Below are 16,939 nucleotides of genomic sequence, written 5' to 3'. Positions count from 1 at the left end.
ACAACAAGTAAGTTTAAAACCGGCTTGGGGGCCTGGATGCTGATAAAGGCCATGTACAACATTGGCTGTTGCTGCAATTTTCAGAAATAAGTGCATTTGGAGGATTAGTATGTTTTAGCAAATATTGTTAAACTGACTTGTTTTACGTTTTTGGCTTGAACATGCTGGAAAAACCAAGAAAACCTATTATATTCTTGTAGTCCAGTTCCCTGACCCCGCTTAAGATGAAATGGAGCAATTTATAGACTTTGGGAATTGTAAGGTCAGAGTATCAATTTAGCAGGCTTGTACCCCTTCACAGGTGTGTAATCAATGCAAAGAAATGTAGAATGATTAAATATAAGAAATATTGAGTAGTTTTTGAAAATAGCCAGTTTTCTCCAATGCTGGTCGGCCGACCAGCGTTGGAAAAATACAATTTTTCTTGAAAATGTCAGCACACCAGGAGCCACAATTTTACATGATGCTTTAGACTGTCATTCCTTTACAAATACAATCCAGTAAGGTATTTCGTGATAATTGGATCATATCATTTTTTGATGTTTGCAAATGTTGTATCTTCCCCTTAATACTGGCCAACAGCACATATTCATTCCCATTCATAAAATTTTGGTCAAAAAATCAAAACAAGACAAAAATTAAAAATTTCATTTTGTTTAACAATTTTACTTCATGTTTTTCAAAACACCTCTCTACCTACATGTACATGTATGTTAAAGCATGTGCCTGTCGCAAGTCGTACTTAAAAAAATCTCCTTATATGGAGAGTGGCCCGAGCGTGGCACGTACTGCACGATGCGGCGCGATGTGAGCATTCTTTAGGTCGAAGTGCTTGCACTTAAACAATGCTCACTTATGACACAAAAATCAAAATTACCCACTTCAAGCTAGTTGGGAGGGGGGGGGGCAATAATTTAACAGCTTTGAGAACACCAAGTGACAAAAAGTTGAAAATTTTGCATTTATCAGTACTTTTTAACTGTTCAATGTTTCAAATTGTAATGGGTTAGATGTGTGACTGTAAATTTTTCAGCTCAAACACCACACGCTTTCAATTCACATGTAAAGTACAGCACATTTAAATTGCATTCTGTTCCAAACACTTCTTGAAAACCTGAATAAGACATAACACTGGTACAGTCTTATTCAGTGCAAGCGACCCTGAAAAGTCGCTCCAACATTATAAAGGCAAAAAAAATGCCATTCTAATTGCAGGATAGTGTATTCATTATATAGGGCAAAGGGCTCAGATGAATGGTTTCCTGTAGTAGTGTAGGCAGGAAACTATAGGGAATCAGAAGAATGCCACAATTGTCATACAAAATAATGTACATTCCACTTTTGGTGGACATCCAGGAAAAAAAACAGACTTGGCAAAAAGTATGCATACACTGCATATACTGTACTTGTGCATATTTGCATACTGTTACAAATATACTTATATGAACATACCGGTACGTCATCTAAAAATATACCCTAACTCCCTAGTGTCTTTTACTAAGTACTGGACCAAGTCCGCCAAAATCCATCACTGACCCTGCGCTTCACATTTGCTTTAGGACCAACTCTGCTGAAATCCACCACAAGACCACCGCTACATACATGTACTATAGGTGGATTTTGATGGACTTGGTACCGGTACTCATATGCTTGCCTACCAAAATCCCCCAAATGGGGGATTGGATTTTGATGGATTTGGGAAGATTAGAGTTAATGATTGTTCACACACTGTTCACACACTGAATGCAAAACCTCTCTCCACAACATCTCACAACTGAAATGTGCTTTCATCTTTGGAACACCGATCATTTTCTCCTCACTGGTATTTGAATCACATATAAAAAGCAATCTCTCCTTGATCACCACTGATGCCATTTCCAGACATCGGTATTCCCATAACCAATCACATTACAAAATGGATGTCTATGTACCGTAGGCACATTCCTTTCAAAAGAAAGGATATTGGATTCTAGGTGGTCTGAACATGCCCATCTTTACCAAAACAAATTTTACAACGTTGAAAATCCTCTTACAGCAGAAACAGCTACATGTACTGGTATACAATGTATGTTTGCATTGAATACTCACTGATGCAGTACTTAGTTTTATTGTGACCAGCAGACATGCAATAAAGCAGAACATTATTGACCATTTCGGACTAGGGTGAACCATTGTGGACTAAGAAGGCATGGACAGAAGGCATGGGCACCAGCATCACACAGGGTCTTCATGAGATCCTATCACCCATTATTACTTTACAATATGGAGCTGGAAGTCCCTTAAAATTTTCAGTACTAAGAAAGTGCTACTGAGTTCTTGCAAAACTGTAGATATTGGGGGGTTTGATTCCTCACAAAAAAAAGCTGTGTAAAAGTAGGGCATAACAGAAGATGCAGACACAACATTTTGCATTAACCCTAACTGAACACAACCCATCAAAGTTCAACAGCAGGTTTGTGTTTAAATCTGTTGGGATAGGTACAGTACCCCTAAACTGATGGTCTTTTACACTAGGGTTGGCATACCTCCAGAAACTAAGTCCAACAGTGTGTGTGTACAATTTCCCATGTGGGTGTTGGAATTTGCCAGAATGGGTATGGTTCCTAGTAAATTAGGCTGGGGAGTTAGGGTTTTAATTAATAAAATTAATGGTCCTGTGATGAGGAACTACCGGTACACTGACTCCAGTAGTACATGTGCAATGCACTGGTATTTTGATGGAATTTATGCCTGTATTGGACAATCTGACCCGGTCGTGTTTGTATTGTCCTGATTCAGTCAATGAAATGTGAAGTCATGCAGAAATTTCACGGTAATGTACGGATTCATTGAAGAATTATGCATCACTTTACAAAATTCTGTTTATTGTACCGGTATGAAGTTCTTGTACAGTGAATCAACAGATCTACTGTTCTTGAACAAATGTACAAGGAAACTATTGGGGTTTTCCCTGTAAAAGAAAGATGGCCTACGTGTAGGTACCGGTACAAAGGCCTAAAGGTTTGGGGGGGGGGGGAGTTTCTAATGAAAAGAGAAACGTGCATATTGTTGCACCCCCCCAAAAAAAAGAAATCACAAGAAGAAACAGACACTTGAATGTTAAATTGCATTGCTTTACATGTTTATCGTGTCTAGGGTGTGCATTTACGGGTATTACAGGAACCGGGTACCCGACTGAAAAAAACATGGATACTCGGGTACCCGTTATCAAAGAAACCCAACCCAATATGTTTTGTTTTCCCATGTAGCCTGGTTTTCATTCTGAAAATTCCCCACAAATGACAATCAAAACCTTTCTTTATAATTGTCTGAGAAGTCACTAAGTAATTTGTAAAGTTGGTTACGGGTACCCGATCTTTCAATCTCTCAATCTTACATGTATGTCTGGCAGGAAAGCCCTCAGAAATCAAAAGGTTACATTGCACTGCGGTGATTCAATTCATTTCTTGCAGAGTATTACAAGCCTTACATTATTTTTTTACTTTTTGGCACGACAAAACAAAACAATTGTTGACTGCTGTGATGTGGGATATAGGGTATATGACATTTTTAACCCCATCGGGGTGCTGAGCATCCTCGGCTTTGCCTCCGTTGCTATGTGCCCCTCGGGTGTTGCTATGTGCCCCTCGGGTGTGCAAAACGCTATACATGTATCCCTCATCACACCAGTCAATAATTGCTAAATATTCAGTTGGCTGAATGTTAGAATCCCAACAGTATGAGGTTTGCCCTTCCCCAACATACACGTGTGATTTTTGTAAGCAATGTACCGGTACATACTGTGAGCTTGTTGGAAAAAATCGCAAATTTGCTTCAGCTTTTTCTTAATACAAGTTCCAGGATGTACCGGTACTTGAAGAACAAAGTATTTTTTTCCGTAAAGTGGTAACACCAATTTATGTACTGGTACGCGGTACTTTACTTGATATTATTACAAGAATGGTCAGTCAATGTCAATCTTGGGCTACTGGGGATACATATCAGGCTGTGTCTGGTGACAATTGCACTAGCTTCTTTTGTTGGTACAGTACATTGGGACTTTACAGTATACTGGGGACTTTACAGTTTACTGTCCGAGCTAAAAACAAACAGATTTGTTTTATCATTTAACTTATATGTAAGCTATTATAAGATGGAATTTTGCATTGGGGTGATATAAATCAAATTAGGTTTTGCCCTTCACCGATGTTTTTAACGTAACACACTGAGTATACAGGTTTAAAAAACGTTGGTGAAGGGCAAAACCTAATTTGATTTATATGTAAGCTATTACTCACAATACATGTAGTTATTCACTTTTGAATGAAACATCCAACAACAAAACATCACTGAAATTTTAATTTGGAAAACTGTATACTTTTTATGACAGTTTTGCAGCCGGTGTTTTCAGTTCTTGTAGGATAGACTGCTTCCTGCCCTTAACAGACAAAAAAAAATGTAAGTAATGGGAATTACTTTTCAATCAGTTGAGTGCAAAAGCAACCCAAAATAAAAGCCTTTTTTCAGAAGGTTGCAGACAGCCAAAATAGAACAAGAAAACACCATTTTTTCTCCATTAAAAATACACATGTATACAAGGTTGGTTACATCCATTATGATCAAAAATTAAACTTCTTGAAGAGCACAGACAGTGAGAAAATACATGTACATCTTTAATGTGTAAGTTTTTCAGTTTGCATACTTGACACCTACCAACAGTCATCTTAATTGCACCTGAATTTGTTATTACATTGAAAATGAAATTGAAATTGACAATAAATTTATAAAAACAATAATTTAATAAAACTTTCATACCGACATCACAGACTGAAAAAATGAAAACTGCACATTTAATCAGACAATAATGACAGTTAAAGTTTATTTTTAGGTTTTCATCACTCAGATTGAAAAAAAAAAAACGATGGGAGGGGGAATTTTATTGCATGCCGCATATTCTTTCGCCAGACTCACTGCGCCATGCGCAGATAAACCTGGCTGTATCTCAATAATAATAATAATATGATAATAATAATAATATGTTGGAAAAAGGAGTTGCCTGAATGTGGATTTGTCTAAAAACACACAAAGTTACGAAAACAAATAAAACATAAAAATAAATATCGGGGTGGGCGTGAAAAACCTTCTTGGAAACCTAATTAAATTAATTTTAACTTGCCAAATGAATTCCAAACGAAAACGCAACCAACACAAAAACCGACATGATTGACACTGTCAATTGACATCTTAAGCTGTACTTCTCCCAGATCATATACCAGATAATATTACAGAGTGAGCAATTCATTATTTTTCCTCCTCTACCACATGTGTCCAATGCATCATCATCCACGAGCGCCATGCCTAGCGCTCCCCCACACGCCAAGCATGATTCATTGAACAAATATTCACACTCCTCCGCGAGGCCGACGGTCCGGTACCGACCGATCAACCCCCTTTACATTTTTTTTCAACGGCAAACTTACCGTATTTGCTGTGTTCTCTACACCAGTGAAGGTTCCATCTGCTCCAAACCGAGACAGTCTATCAAACACCCCGTGATCCTTTAAGAATATCTCGTAAAAGATGGAAAAATACGGCAATTTTCGGAGCCGAGCCGTTAGCTAGCCCCGAATCTTGCCGGTACGATAAATGATACTTGATAGGTTCAGCGCTGCGCAGGTGTGTTCCCCAAGGTACGGTACCTGCTGATGATAATGTGTTTTCCATCAATTACAATTTGCATCTGTTGCATCGCAGAGCGGAGCCAGTCTATGGGCGAAGTTTTTGGTCCACGTTGGCATGAGAGGGCGCCCTTTTTGAAAACAGACATGAACACCGAACTACACCAACACACACAGTGTCACGACTTGAGGTGAAAAATTGGGCCTTTACTCGGTAAATGTCAATTGAGAATCTCAAGTTAAAACCGCAGTGAGGAAAACATGCATGTGGGCTAAAACAGTTAAGGCTTAATGTTATAAACCTAACTGGATTTGATTTGTAAGTGGTAGTTTTCCCTTGCCGGAAAGATTCCCGTGAATGAGCTGGCCATCACTTGTCACCCTGTACACAAACCTATGAGTGACTCTAATGAGTCCTAATGTAAATGATTATGAGACTGGTCTGAAAATTTCTAAGTATTTTCTCAGTAAATACTTCAATATTTTTCCCTGCTAAATTTGACTTTTTTAAGGACATATTATCACTTTCTGATGGCTGATAGGTCACTGAAGGAAAAAATTAGTGATGGCCAGATCAATCTTTCCAAGCTACCTACTTATAACTTAACTAGTGTAACCAACTAAAGTTAGACGAAAGTTAAGTTGATTAATTTGAAAGCAAGGTGAGTTAAGTGACTTGAACTTGAAGTAACTTGAAGTAAGGTATGTATTCAACGTGCAAACATGGGCAATTGTGTAGTTACGGGCCCCATTGCTATAACACAACGAAAATCGAAATCTGGGTTTTTGGACTCGCTCAAACTAGTTGGCAATATTTCAAAACAACAGGAATGTCATTGGAGGACAGGTTTGTTTTTTTATTTTGAGAGAAATTTTGGGGTAAAACTACGATGAAGAGAAAAAAAGCAAAATGAAAATAAAAATAAAGATGACAATCACTGCAACGCATCATGAATGCGGAAAAACTTGACTGCATTGACATGCAAGGCATCAACTGCAAAACGCGTATGATGAAAAAAAGATACTTGTTCAAAATTACAAAAAAAATGGTCATAAATGTTGCAGAAGTGATTTTGGAATGATAGAAACACTCTAGGGACCAGAATGGTAGGGGCTGTAACTACACAATCACCCAAACTTCAGTCTAAAAAGAATGATCATGGGTTAAATCGAGAACGTTTCCAACATGAAATTTATTAAATCCCATTTTAGTGTTGAAATTTTGTGTTTATGGGAAACTGTACCACTGAGTAGGCCTACACCAACTTAACAAAATAGACTTGTGAACTAAAATTTCATTATTTTTTTTCAAACCATTTACAGTTGACCAATGCACTGGATAAAGTGTTGAGAAATGGCTTCAGATTCCGAGATCCAGGATCAGGATCGGGCATCTTTCAAGTGTCGTCGATGTAGACAATTCCTCTTCAGCAGTGCCAGCATTCTCCCATCTCTTACTGCGGACGCGGAGTCGGCCAGGCCTGGTAACCCTGGCAATACGGCACCAAAGCCTGGCCAAGAACAGCCCAGAGCTGCTGGTGCACTGTGGTATATCAGTGACGATGCCGTCCCACCATGGATCCAGAGTGCTATTGAGGAGGTCTTATACCGATACAATATGTTTTCTTTCTTTTTTGGGGGGGAGTGCAAAATTACATCACCCGAGTAGTCCAAGAATTTGGGACTTTCAATGCTGTGTATGATACTTACTTGGTACTTGGTTGGTGGTCCTCCGAAATATTCCATCTAGGGAATTTAAACTGGAGGTGTGGTGTAGTGAGAGTGGTCAGGATTAGATTTTGTCACTAAGTGCGTTCTTGAAGGAGTCTGGTTTGTTAAGCGCCACCGTTGAGTCCGGGAGGTCATTCCAATTTTTAAGTGTTCTTAGAAAAACTGAAGATGCATATGTGTCGGTCCTGGCCTGGTTGAGTTGGAACTGTCTGTTGTGTCCTCTTCGTGATCTTCCAGTTTTTGGGGTGATGTATTTGGTATAGTCGATGTCCACTAGCCCATTCAGGATTTTAAAGAAACAAAAGATGCGGTGCTGTTTTCTTCTTTCTTCCAAGGGTGTCCAATCCAGATCTTTCATGATAGCAGAGATGCTAGTGTCACGTCCATAGGTGTTTGAAACAAACCTTGCAGCTCTCTTTTGGACTTTTTCTAGTTCTTTGATGTTCTTGGAAGTGTGAGGGTCCCATGCTGCCATAGCATAGTCAAGATGCGGTTGAACAAGGGTAAGATACAACCGCTCTTTGATGGAGGATGAGGCATGATGAAAATTTCTTCTGATGAAATTCAGGATTTTTGTGGCCCTGGCAGATGCATGCTGGACTTGCTTGTTCCATCGGAGGTCTTTTTGGAGGAATATACCCAAATACTGACACTGGTCTGTTTCATCTAACTGTACACCCATCATGTTGTAAGATGTAGTTCCTGGTGATCTATTTCTAGTGATGCGCATAGTTGTACATTTCTTGGGATTAAATCTCATCCCCCAAGTCTCGGCCCAGTTTACCATGGTATCCAGGTCTTTTTGAAGCATGAGGACGTCATCTGGTGTCTGGATGGATCTGTACACTAGACAATCATCGGCAAATAAACGGGTGGTACTGGAGACTTTGTGATGAATATACTGGAGACTTTGTGATGAATATCGTTGATGAGAGTCCCAAAACTTAAGATAGTAAAAACCTGCTACACAAAAAAATAGAATGGCACATGAAACAACCAGTCCAACTCCTTGTTAATAGAAATGCATCAATCAACTGTGTCAAAAGAAACATTTCCACAGTGCCACCAGACTACTGAAGGGTCAATCTTTTCAAAAAGTTGGACATGTACCAGTCTGGTCTCAGGCTTCAAATTGAAATCACTTGGCTTCACTCTCGGGTGCAAAATGTTAAAGAAAAGTCTCCTTTAAGAATTGAATTGAGACTTCAAACTTGGCTGGTGAAATACTCGGTACCAATTGTCTTTGTCTCATGAAAATTTGGTGGAATTTTGTAGGCTAAAAAGTGAGTGAAGTTGGCCTGATTGTGTTTTGCATGATTTTTCTGCACTCGAGGTCCCAGTCTGGATCCTGAAATGCTGGCTGATTTGACTGTTGATTTCTCACTCTTTCCCCAAAATAAATCACGTTGCATTTGTTCCATATCATTCCTCATCCATAAATGTAAATTGTGTGTGCATGGTAAACAACGAAGGCAGATGATTAATTGCGGGAAAATATATTTAGAAAGTCGCCCATGAAGTGACAAGTGAGTAGTTTGAAGCAAACACTTTGTGGTGCACAAAGTTGTATTCAAGTCCATCACAAGTCTGTCAAAAGACAAATGACAAGTCAAGTCACGAGTCGGGTAGCAATTAAAGAGGGGATTCATACCTTTGTTACAATTCATTTAAACAGCTTTTCACTCGACCTTTAAACTTGATAGTTTTGCGAGTTACTTGTGATGGCTTGACTTGGAGTGCTGTGGTCCAATGGTTACGGTGTTCGACTCGTGTGCCGTGGTGCATAGGTTTGAATCCTGACCGTGGGAACATGGTGCTTGTGCTCTTGAGCAAGGCACTTTACCATTATTGCTTCGTCCTTCGGATGGGACGAAAAGCCGTAGGTCCCGTGTGTTGTGTAATGCACGTTAAAGAACCCAGTAAAACTTATCGCCAAGAGAAGGGTTTGCCCCGGTGTTTCTGACAGTGGCTGCAATATGCGCCGCAGTACCTTGTAAACTCTTATAAGGTGCTAAATAATGGGTCTCATATTTCTCATAAACTTTATTTACCTTTCTTTAATAATACACATATCTCCAGCGCCTTGAGTACCTAATAGTTAGTAGATATGTGCGCTATATAAGACTCCGATATTATTATATTATTATTTTTTTTTTTTCACTGTTGGAACTATTTGTATTTTGATTACAACAGGCTCAGTGGACCAAGGGAAAACTGACCTGTCCCAAGTGCAGGGGTCGTCTGGGGTCATTTGATTTCTTGACCCCTAGCATTCGGCATTGCGCCGATCGCCGACAGGCCTGGTCCTGCGTTCAGATCAACGGTAGCCGGGTTGACCGTGAGACATCCAAGTCTTTGCTGGCATTCCTGAGGAGGGGGAATCAGTCACAGGTCAAAGGTCAAGCCTCCCAAATGAGCAGCCTGGAGGCAGAATCCGTGGCTTGCAACACTGACAGATTTGAAGACCAGAATGGTGCCCTGCCTGTAGGATGCTGGTATTTGAATAGGGACGAGATGGATACCAAACAGTTATCCCATACACCTACTAACTTTGACCCCAATTTCTGCCCAAACGAATCTGGGCATAAGGACACTCTCAATCCTTTTGAAATGGATAATCTAGGATCTCCCGAGGAAACGACGAAAGCATCAAACTTGGAACCGGCATCCAAAACTTCCGATTCACCTTGCACGCCAAATGTTTGCGACAGTTTTGCTGTCGGAGAACCTTCAAGAGTTCAGGAAAACCAGGCAGCAAGCCGAACATTGCCGTGTGAGGGCGACGTACAGTCATCAGAGAAACTCTTAGGAAACAGTCCAGCAAGGCTAGAACCAGGCTTTGGAAATTTGGACCACACTGGAAATATACCCTGTGCCTCGTGCACAAACTCCGTCGATGAGACAATACAATTTGGTTTCAGCACTGCAGCAAAGCATAGTAGAACATCATGTGAAGTCAGTAATGATGCAATCTGGCATGACCGCGAGGCAGATATAGTCCCCGGTATTACAGCAGAAAAGTCCGAGGATGTAACAATGTCAAAGCCATCTCCGTCACTGCAGACAAATCTGAGCAATTCTTTGTCTCAGGTTCACCAGGGTTTATGCAACAGCCATCCAACCAGACCAGTCCAGGGTGCTCCAAAACGACCAATCAAGACTCAGTATTCAAATGCGGACAGCCAATCAGAGCAGACTGTGGTGAGTGCTTTGTCACCGGAAACGTGGCAAGGTGTCCTTGATGAACTCCTGTTGGACCTTGATCAAGAGAGGGGAGGGGCCTCCGAAAGGACCTTGAGTGGGCGGGACGACATCAATCAACTGGAGGATGAAATGGACACAGATAGTGATCAGGATGGTAACCATGACAACTGTCACTTTGTTTTTTTTCCTTTTCAAAATCTTTGCAGGGAATTTTGCTTGCTAAGAAATCCAAAATCTTCGCAAATCTACCCGAATTCAATTTGGTACAGTACCAATGGTACATGTTTCATTCTTTAACAAAAGCTGGAAATCTTGGTCTATATGTGCACCCCTAAATCAATAAAAAAAAAACATGGGTGAATAAAATCAATAAATGATTGATTTAGTTTAATTTGAGAGAAAAAGTACAGATATGCATCCATGTCCAACAAAATGAGGCATAGATAATATAGAGCCCTGCCAGGCACTTGCTTTTTTTATAGGCCACTTTTAAACAGTATAACAGAAGTAGTTGACTTTTTCCCGAACCCTAACCCGGCCAGATTAAACTCATTGTATCGACCTGTGTTAAAGTCTGGAAGACCTTGTCACATTGAGCAATGCATAGACTGCCATTTCTGAGACAATGGGAGCTAGTCCCATTGAACAATGCCACAGTTGTATCCCGCAGCAGTTGGGAAAAACAGACTCTGGGAAAAACAGACTCTGAGGCAGTTTGGACTTGGGAGTTTTGACCTGATGGATCTTGCTTCACTGGGCAGGCTTGTCATTTTGACTTCTGTTGCATGTTGTTGCATTGGGCAGGGTTTCTAGACGAAATACCCTGGAGGGCTATAAGTATTAGGGATTATGTACAACAGAAAAAGTAGTCTTCGGTCAAGACGTCATATATTGGATACGCAATCAAAAGAGGGCGTTATCAAAACAAACCGCTGTCACCCACGAACCGCTATCACAACAATGTCTTGGGAATTTTGTAGCGGTCATGTCATGCATGCACACCTGTTCTGCCTACATGTATATGCAGCGTAGTTTCAACACCTTTCAACAACTCCGAACCAAACGCCGAAATTTCAGCCAGTAGCATACAAGATGTTACCAGACTTTTGTTCAACTTAATGGCAGCTCTTTTGTTGTGTGTAGTAGGTGTGCGACCGAAAATGGACAGTACATGTATTTATAATAATAATATTTTGGGAGCTAATCATCGCAACTGAGAAGCTGAATTGCGAAGGATGCAGCTACAACGTGGTCAAGCCGCTGGCATGTGTAAAGACGCCTTTGGCAGCCAGCCACATCGACCCATATATGACCTCAGAGCACAGCCTGAGATCAAAAGTGTTTGATTTTTCTAGAGGGAGGAAACTGGAGGGCCCGGAGAAAAACCCTCGTGGCACAGGAGAGAACCAACGCACAACTCTACTCACATATGGCATGTATGGTCCGCGGGCGGGATTCAAACCAGGGCCACTGTGGTGAGTGGTGAACGTTTTATGACACAAGCCACCCATGCCACCCTAAGCAGAAGTAGCGCATGCGCACTAGTTTCCCCTATTTTTCAAGGGGAAAGTTTTCAAGATTACTAAAACGTTGTTGTGATAGTAGGTTGTGGGTGATAGTGATTCATTGTGATAGTGCCCTATTGTGGCAGGTGATCGCTTACCCAGTATATAACAACATTTTGTCCGAAGACTACAGAAAAAGTAGGATTTGTACCATTGATGGCAACTTTCCTGAATCACAAACCATTCAAAATGACAGCGTTGCACCGTTACATCAGTGCTCCAGCTGAATCAGTTTTGTTGTATACTTGCTCAGGGATGGGGCATGCAGACGATTCGTGGACAGCCCAGACCAGTAGTAATGACAGCAGTCGGGGCGTGTCAACCTACCTCCAGCGGGCCGTGCAGAGAGCCCAGAGAAGGGAGAAAAACAAGAGGAAGAGCGCCCGGAGGAAACTACGACGACGGGAGAGGTGGATGGCAGAGAAGGAGACTGAGGAACAAGAACTGCTCATAGAGGAACAGGTGATCAACCATTGAGCTGCTCAAAATTGCTTGGAGATATTTGCTAAGATCTTTATCCTTGCTTACTATTTTAAGGAAATTCTTCTCCTTCTGTGCTGTGCTTACTACTTACCACATAAACTGGACAAAGAAATCATAAGTAGAAATTAACTGTTTATAGTAGTACCAAGAAATGAACACAGGGAAGAATTTTGTATCGCTAAGCAGGTTTTGTACCAAATGGAAATCCGCAAAGAACTGGTCACATGCAATTAAGCTGGTTGCTGGACCGGCAGGGGCAGCCAATATTCCTCTATAGGGTGGTCCGAAAAAAAATTACACTCTTTCAGATGTATATTTCTCAAAATTGGGGAGATATGTTGAAATAGCTTGAAGATATTCCTAAACTACCAGATTTTGGTGGTATATGGTGACAACAATCTTGAAAATAAAGCCTAAACTAAGAAATGGGGGCCATTTACAGAAAACTGGTCAAAAACCAGTTTGGCCACACACAAGTCTATGAGACATGGTCAGAGCACTGAGTGCACAAAGAACTGCAACAATGATGTCCATATCTCATACACGCGTGTGGACAAACTGCTTTTTGGACCATTTTTCTGTAAAGAGCTGTCATTTCTTACTTTCAGCTTCATTTTCAACGCCATTTTCACCATATACCACCAAGATTTTGGAATTTAGGAATATCTTAAAACAATTTCAACATGTCTCCCCCATTTTGAGTAATCTGCGTCTGAAAAGAGGAACACTGTTTTTGGACCACCCTGCAAACTGACAGAGTCAATGACTGACGGAGCAACCGAGCATAGAAAACGTCAACTGAGTACAAATACTGTGCACAATGTGAATGCATGCAAAGCTCGCACAGTTGATATGAACCACTGATATGGCTCCTTTTCTACCTTAACGTACATACATGCATACCATATGACCGTGTACAATGGGCACATCGATGTGGACTGTTGGAGTGGCTCATAGCTGAGCCCCAAGTCCCTACCTACAATGTACTTCCATTTTCAGTTAAAAATAGACAAAAACGTTCCCCTGACCTTTTTAATTGCAAACAGGAATCAAAATATCAAGGGAAAACTGCTTTGTGGTTTCACTTCAGCTACAGTCTGCATGCTGGTTCATAGTTTGACCAGGTTTTTAAATATTCAATATACGGGAACAAAGTTTCACAATTGATGGCACACTTCCTCATATGACGCCCCCTTTTTCATGATTTGTGTCATGTTTTTTTCCCTCCAATCAGCATCTTGACTGCGATCCCAAAAGGATCTTGGCCCTCCTTGGTACCTCCGAGACAAGCGTCTCAACCCGGGAGGCCCTGACCTGTCCCGTGTGTTTGGACCTGTACCTGAACCCCCATCGCTGCCTGCCCTGCCAGCACGTCTTCTGTGAGTCTTGCCTACGTCGCCTGGCCCACACTGCGCAGACCAGGGTTGCCACGCCGTGCCCGCTGTGCCGGCGCGTCATATGGGAGGCCACACCCCAGGATCGTAAGTGGACAGCATCTTTTGGGCATTTCAGTTTGGCAAAGTTGCCTTAAAGGGAATGTACATCATTGGCTTTTGCTGTAATTTTCAGAAATGAACTATTTGGGGGGTTAGTATAATAGATCAAATATTGTTGCACTGACATGTTTGACGTTTTATGTTCGAAAATGCTGGAAAAACCAAGAAAAACAAAAATATTCAAGTAGTCTGGCTCCCTAACTCCACTAAAGATGAAATGGATCAAAAATACCGGAAAATTGTAAGGTAAGGGAACCAGTCTAGCTGGCCTGCACCCGTTCATGAACATGGAACCAATAGCTAGCAAAACAAAATTTAGACTAAAAAAAAATGGTAAATTTGGAGCAGTAATTGAAAAATAGTTAGGTTTTTCCAACGGTGGTCGACCGACCAGCGTTGGAAATGTATACAAATATACCATTTTCTTGAAAATGGCTTCACACCAGGTGCCATAATTTTACAGGATGCTTTAGACTGTCATTTACCAACATCCCAGTAAGGTATTTCGTAACAACTTGGTAGTTTTATTTTTCGATGTTTGCAAATGTTGTATTTTCCCTTTAATGAATGCATGAGAATTAGGGGGTCCCAAACTACATCGTTTTGGGTCGATGTGAGTTGGACCTTACACATTGTGAAAAGTCTTGGGCATGACTCCCTGTTTATAGTTTTGGGTATGAACTAATCACCATAACGGAAAACACAATTTTATTGGTGGAGTTAAGCCCCGTTTTTGGTTGTCATGAATTCAACCCTGTTGAGTGTGCAAAAACCAATTGTTTCCAGTGTAGTTAATCAAGGTAAAATGTCTCTCCATTCATGTCTCTTTTGTTCGTTTTGTTTACATTATCACTAGAATTTGGGCTGGTTTCTTTCAAAAACACGTCTTTTGTTACACACAGAGTCATTGCACTATACAACTAGTGGCAAATCATGGCAAAAAATACCTATGCATAGTTGGCCATGCCCCTTAGACAACCCTAAGGGAATTGTTAAACTTAAGTTTTGTTTGTCTCAGATGTTGCGCGTTCCGCGTCCATTTGTATATTATGTAATTGAACAATATTTCACAAGGTGTGTTAACGCGATTCTAACGTGATTCTTCCGCGATAGGTCAATTGGAGTTCTTCGTAAATTTCTTGAAAACATATATTTTATTTTGTGTTTTTTCCTTGGCAGAGCTGACAACCGCAATAGAAGAATTGTTCCCCCGACTGATAGCGCATCGTAAACAAGCCGAGAGAAAAAACCTCAACAAATCCTACCCTCTGCCCGGCCACCCAGCACCCACCTCTCTGACGTCGTGGATCAGCCGAACCCTGGCCGGTAACAATAGGAGTGGACTGCGCCACTGGAGGGGGAGGGGTAGGCAGGAGCTAACCACGGTCGGGCTGATCAGGAATACGGCCTGGAAGGTTGGGTCTGTCCTTGTGCTGATGATATCATTGATTGTGCTGAGTGCTGGCTTTTTCCTTGCAATGATAAAGTACTCGTGATTTTGAAAAACATAACTCAGGAAAAACTAAACTATCTTTGTCACTTTTGGGTATTAGAGAGAGACGTTTCGCATTCATGCATATACACATGTAACAAATTCATATATTTTAGACCTACTTTTTCAACAACTGTTATTCTCTGTTCCTCATTTTAAAATCCACAAAATGACGCTCAATTTCTTTATATCTTTTGCTGATTGGGAGGGGAATGAAGCAATTTCAATCACAAGCATTCATTCAAAATCATACTTTCAACTCTTTTTTTTATATTCAAACATACCTCCTGTACATATCAAATTTCTATTTCAGAAAAATCAAAATGTATCTATCAACTGTAAATTTAAATGAATTTTTAAATACCGTTTTGTTTATATGATATATTTATAATAATATTAAAATATTACATTGTGATATTTTACTATTCAACAACTTTTCTAGTATGTTTATCATATAGTGCCTTCCATTGGTGATAAAGGATTTGCGTTGCACTACAAACGTTTGGGACATATAAGCAATCGTTCTGCCTAATGCGATCAACTTAGCCAGGTTCAATTAACTGTTATTACAATTGACAACTTGTTTTAAAGTTATTTGTGGCAATAAATAAGTGCATAACTAATACTGACTTTGAGTGAGTCTTGTAGATGCAACCTAGAGCTAACTGCAGTCCTAAATTCATCAAAAACAAGCAAAAGTTGGGCTGGATTTTGCCAGAATAAGGAGGGGAAACGTTACAGGGAACATTTAATTTTGGTAACAGATATCGATACAGATTACAAACTTTATAAATATGGAATATTTGAAACTATGCACAAAATAGCACAAAGGAACTAAGAAAAATGCTGAAAACACTTTGGTTTAAAAGATGGCACAGTTTGTTCAACTGCTAATTAAACAGCTGTTGGAACACAATACACCTCACCCCTTCTTATATCAAATTCATAAATACCCGAGACAGGTTACCGATTCCTATTGGTTAAGAGCCTGTGGGTGGTTTGAAACTGCCGGTAAAACACCGCTTGTTTTCTGCGCAGTAAGCGCCGCGCGTGTGCCTATTTCCAAATAAGGAGATTTTTGCACTACGCGGGTGAATCACATACCATAGATATGGCCGGAGGGGTGTTTTTCACAAAACATGAGGTAAAATTGTGAAACAAAATCTTTGGGAAAATTATGAATTTTTGATTGAAAGGTATTTAGGAATGGGAATAAATTTACATGTGCTTAGCCCGTATTAAACAAGTACATTTAAACCAGCTAGGACTTGTTTAAAACCGGCCCAGCACATATGTGATGCGATCAAGCTA

General features: G+C 40.4%; 2 protein-coding genes across 2 annotated transcripts in view; one reads left to right on the top strand and one right to left on the bottom strand.

Moving 5' to 3' along the window:
• Nucleotides 1-5,642, bottom strand: part of LOC119720158 (unconventional myosin-Ib-like) — a 49,149-nt gene extending 43,507 nt beyond the window's left edge. The window contains exon 1 of the mRNA XM_038189718.1: nt 5,460-5,642. The gene's annotated coding sequence lies outside the window, so the exon portion shown is untranslated. The remainder of the gene's footprint in view (nt 1-5,459) is intronic.
• Nucleotides 5,643-5,812: 170 nt separating this feature from the next.
• Nucleotides 5,813-16,251, top strand: LOC119720156 (E3 ubiquitin-protein ligase RNF180-like). Its single transcript, XM_038189715.1, has 6 exons — nt 5,813-5,871; nt 6,980-7,257; nt 9,582-10,746; nt 12,411-12,619; nt 13,875-14,121; nt 15,316-16,251. The coding sequence occupies exons 2-6, from the start codon at nt 7,012-7,014 to the stop codon at nt 15,630-15,632; spliced, it is 2,184 nt and encodes a 727-aa protein (XP_038045643.1). The 5' UTR covers nt 5,813-5,871; nt 6,980-7,011; the 3' UTR covers nt 15,633-16,251.
• Nucleotides 16,252-16,939: the final 688 nt, after the last annotated feature.

Source organism: Patiria miniata, unplaced genomic scaffold (assembly GCF_015706575.1).
Source record: "Patiria miniata isolate m_02_andy unplaced genomic scaffold, ASM1570657v1 HiC_scaffold_9, whole genome shotgun sequence".
Classification (NCBI taxonomy): Eukaryota; Metazoa; Echinodermata; class Asteroidea; order Valvatida; family Asterinidae; genus Patiria; species Patiria miniata.
This window is presented reverse-complemented; position numbering and strand designations above follow the sequence as displayed.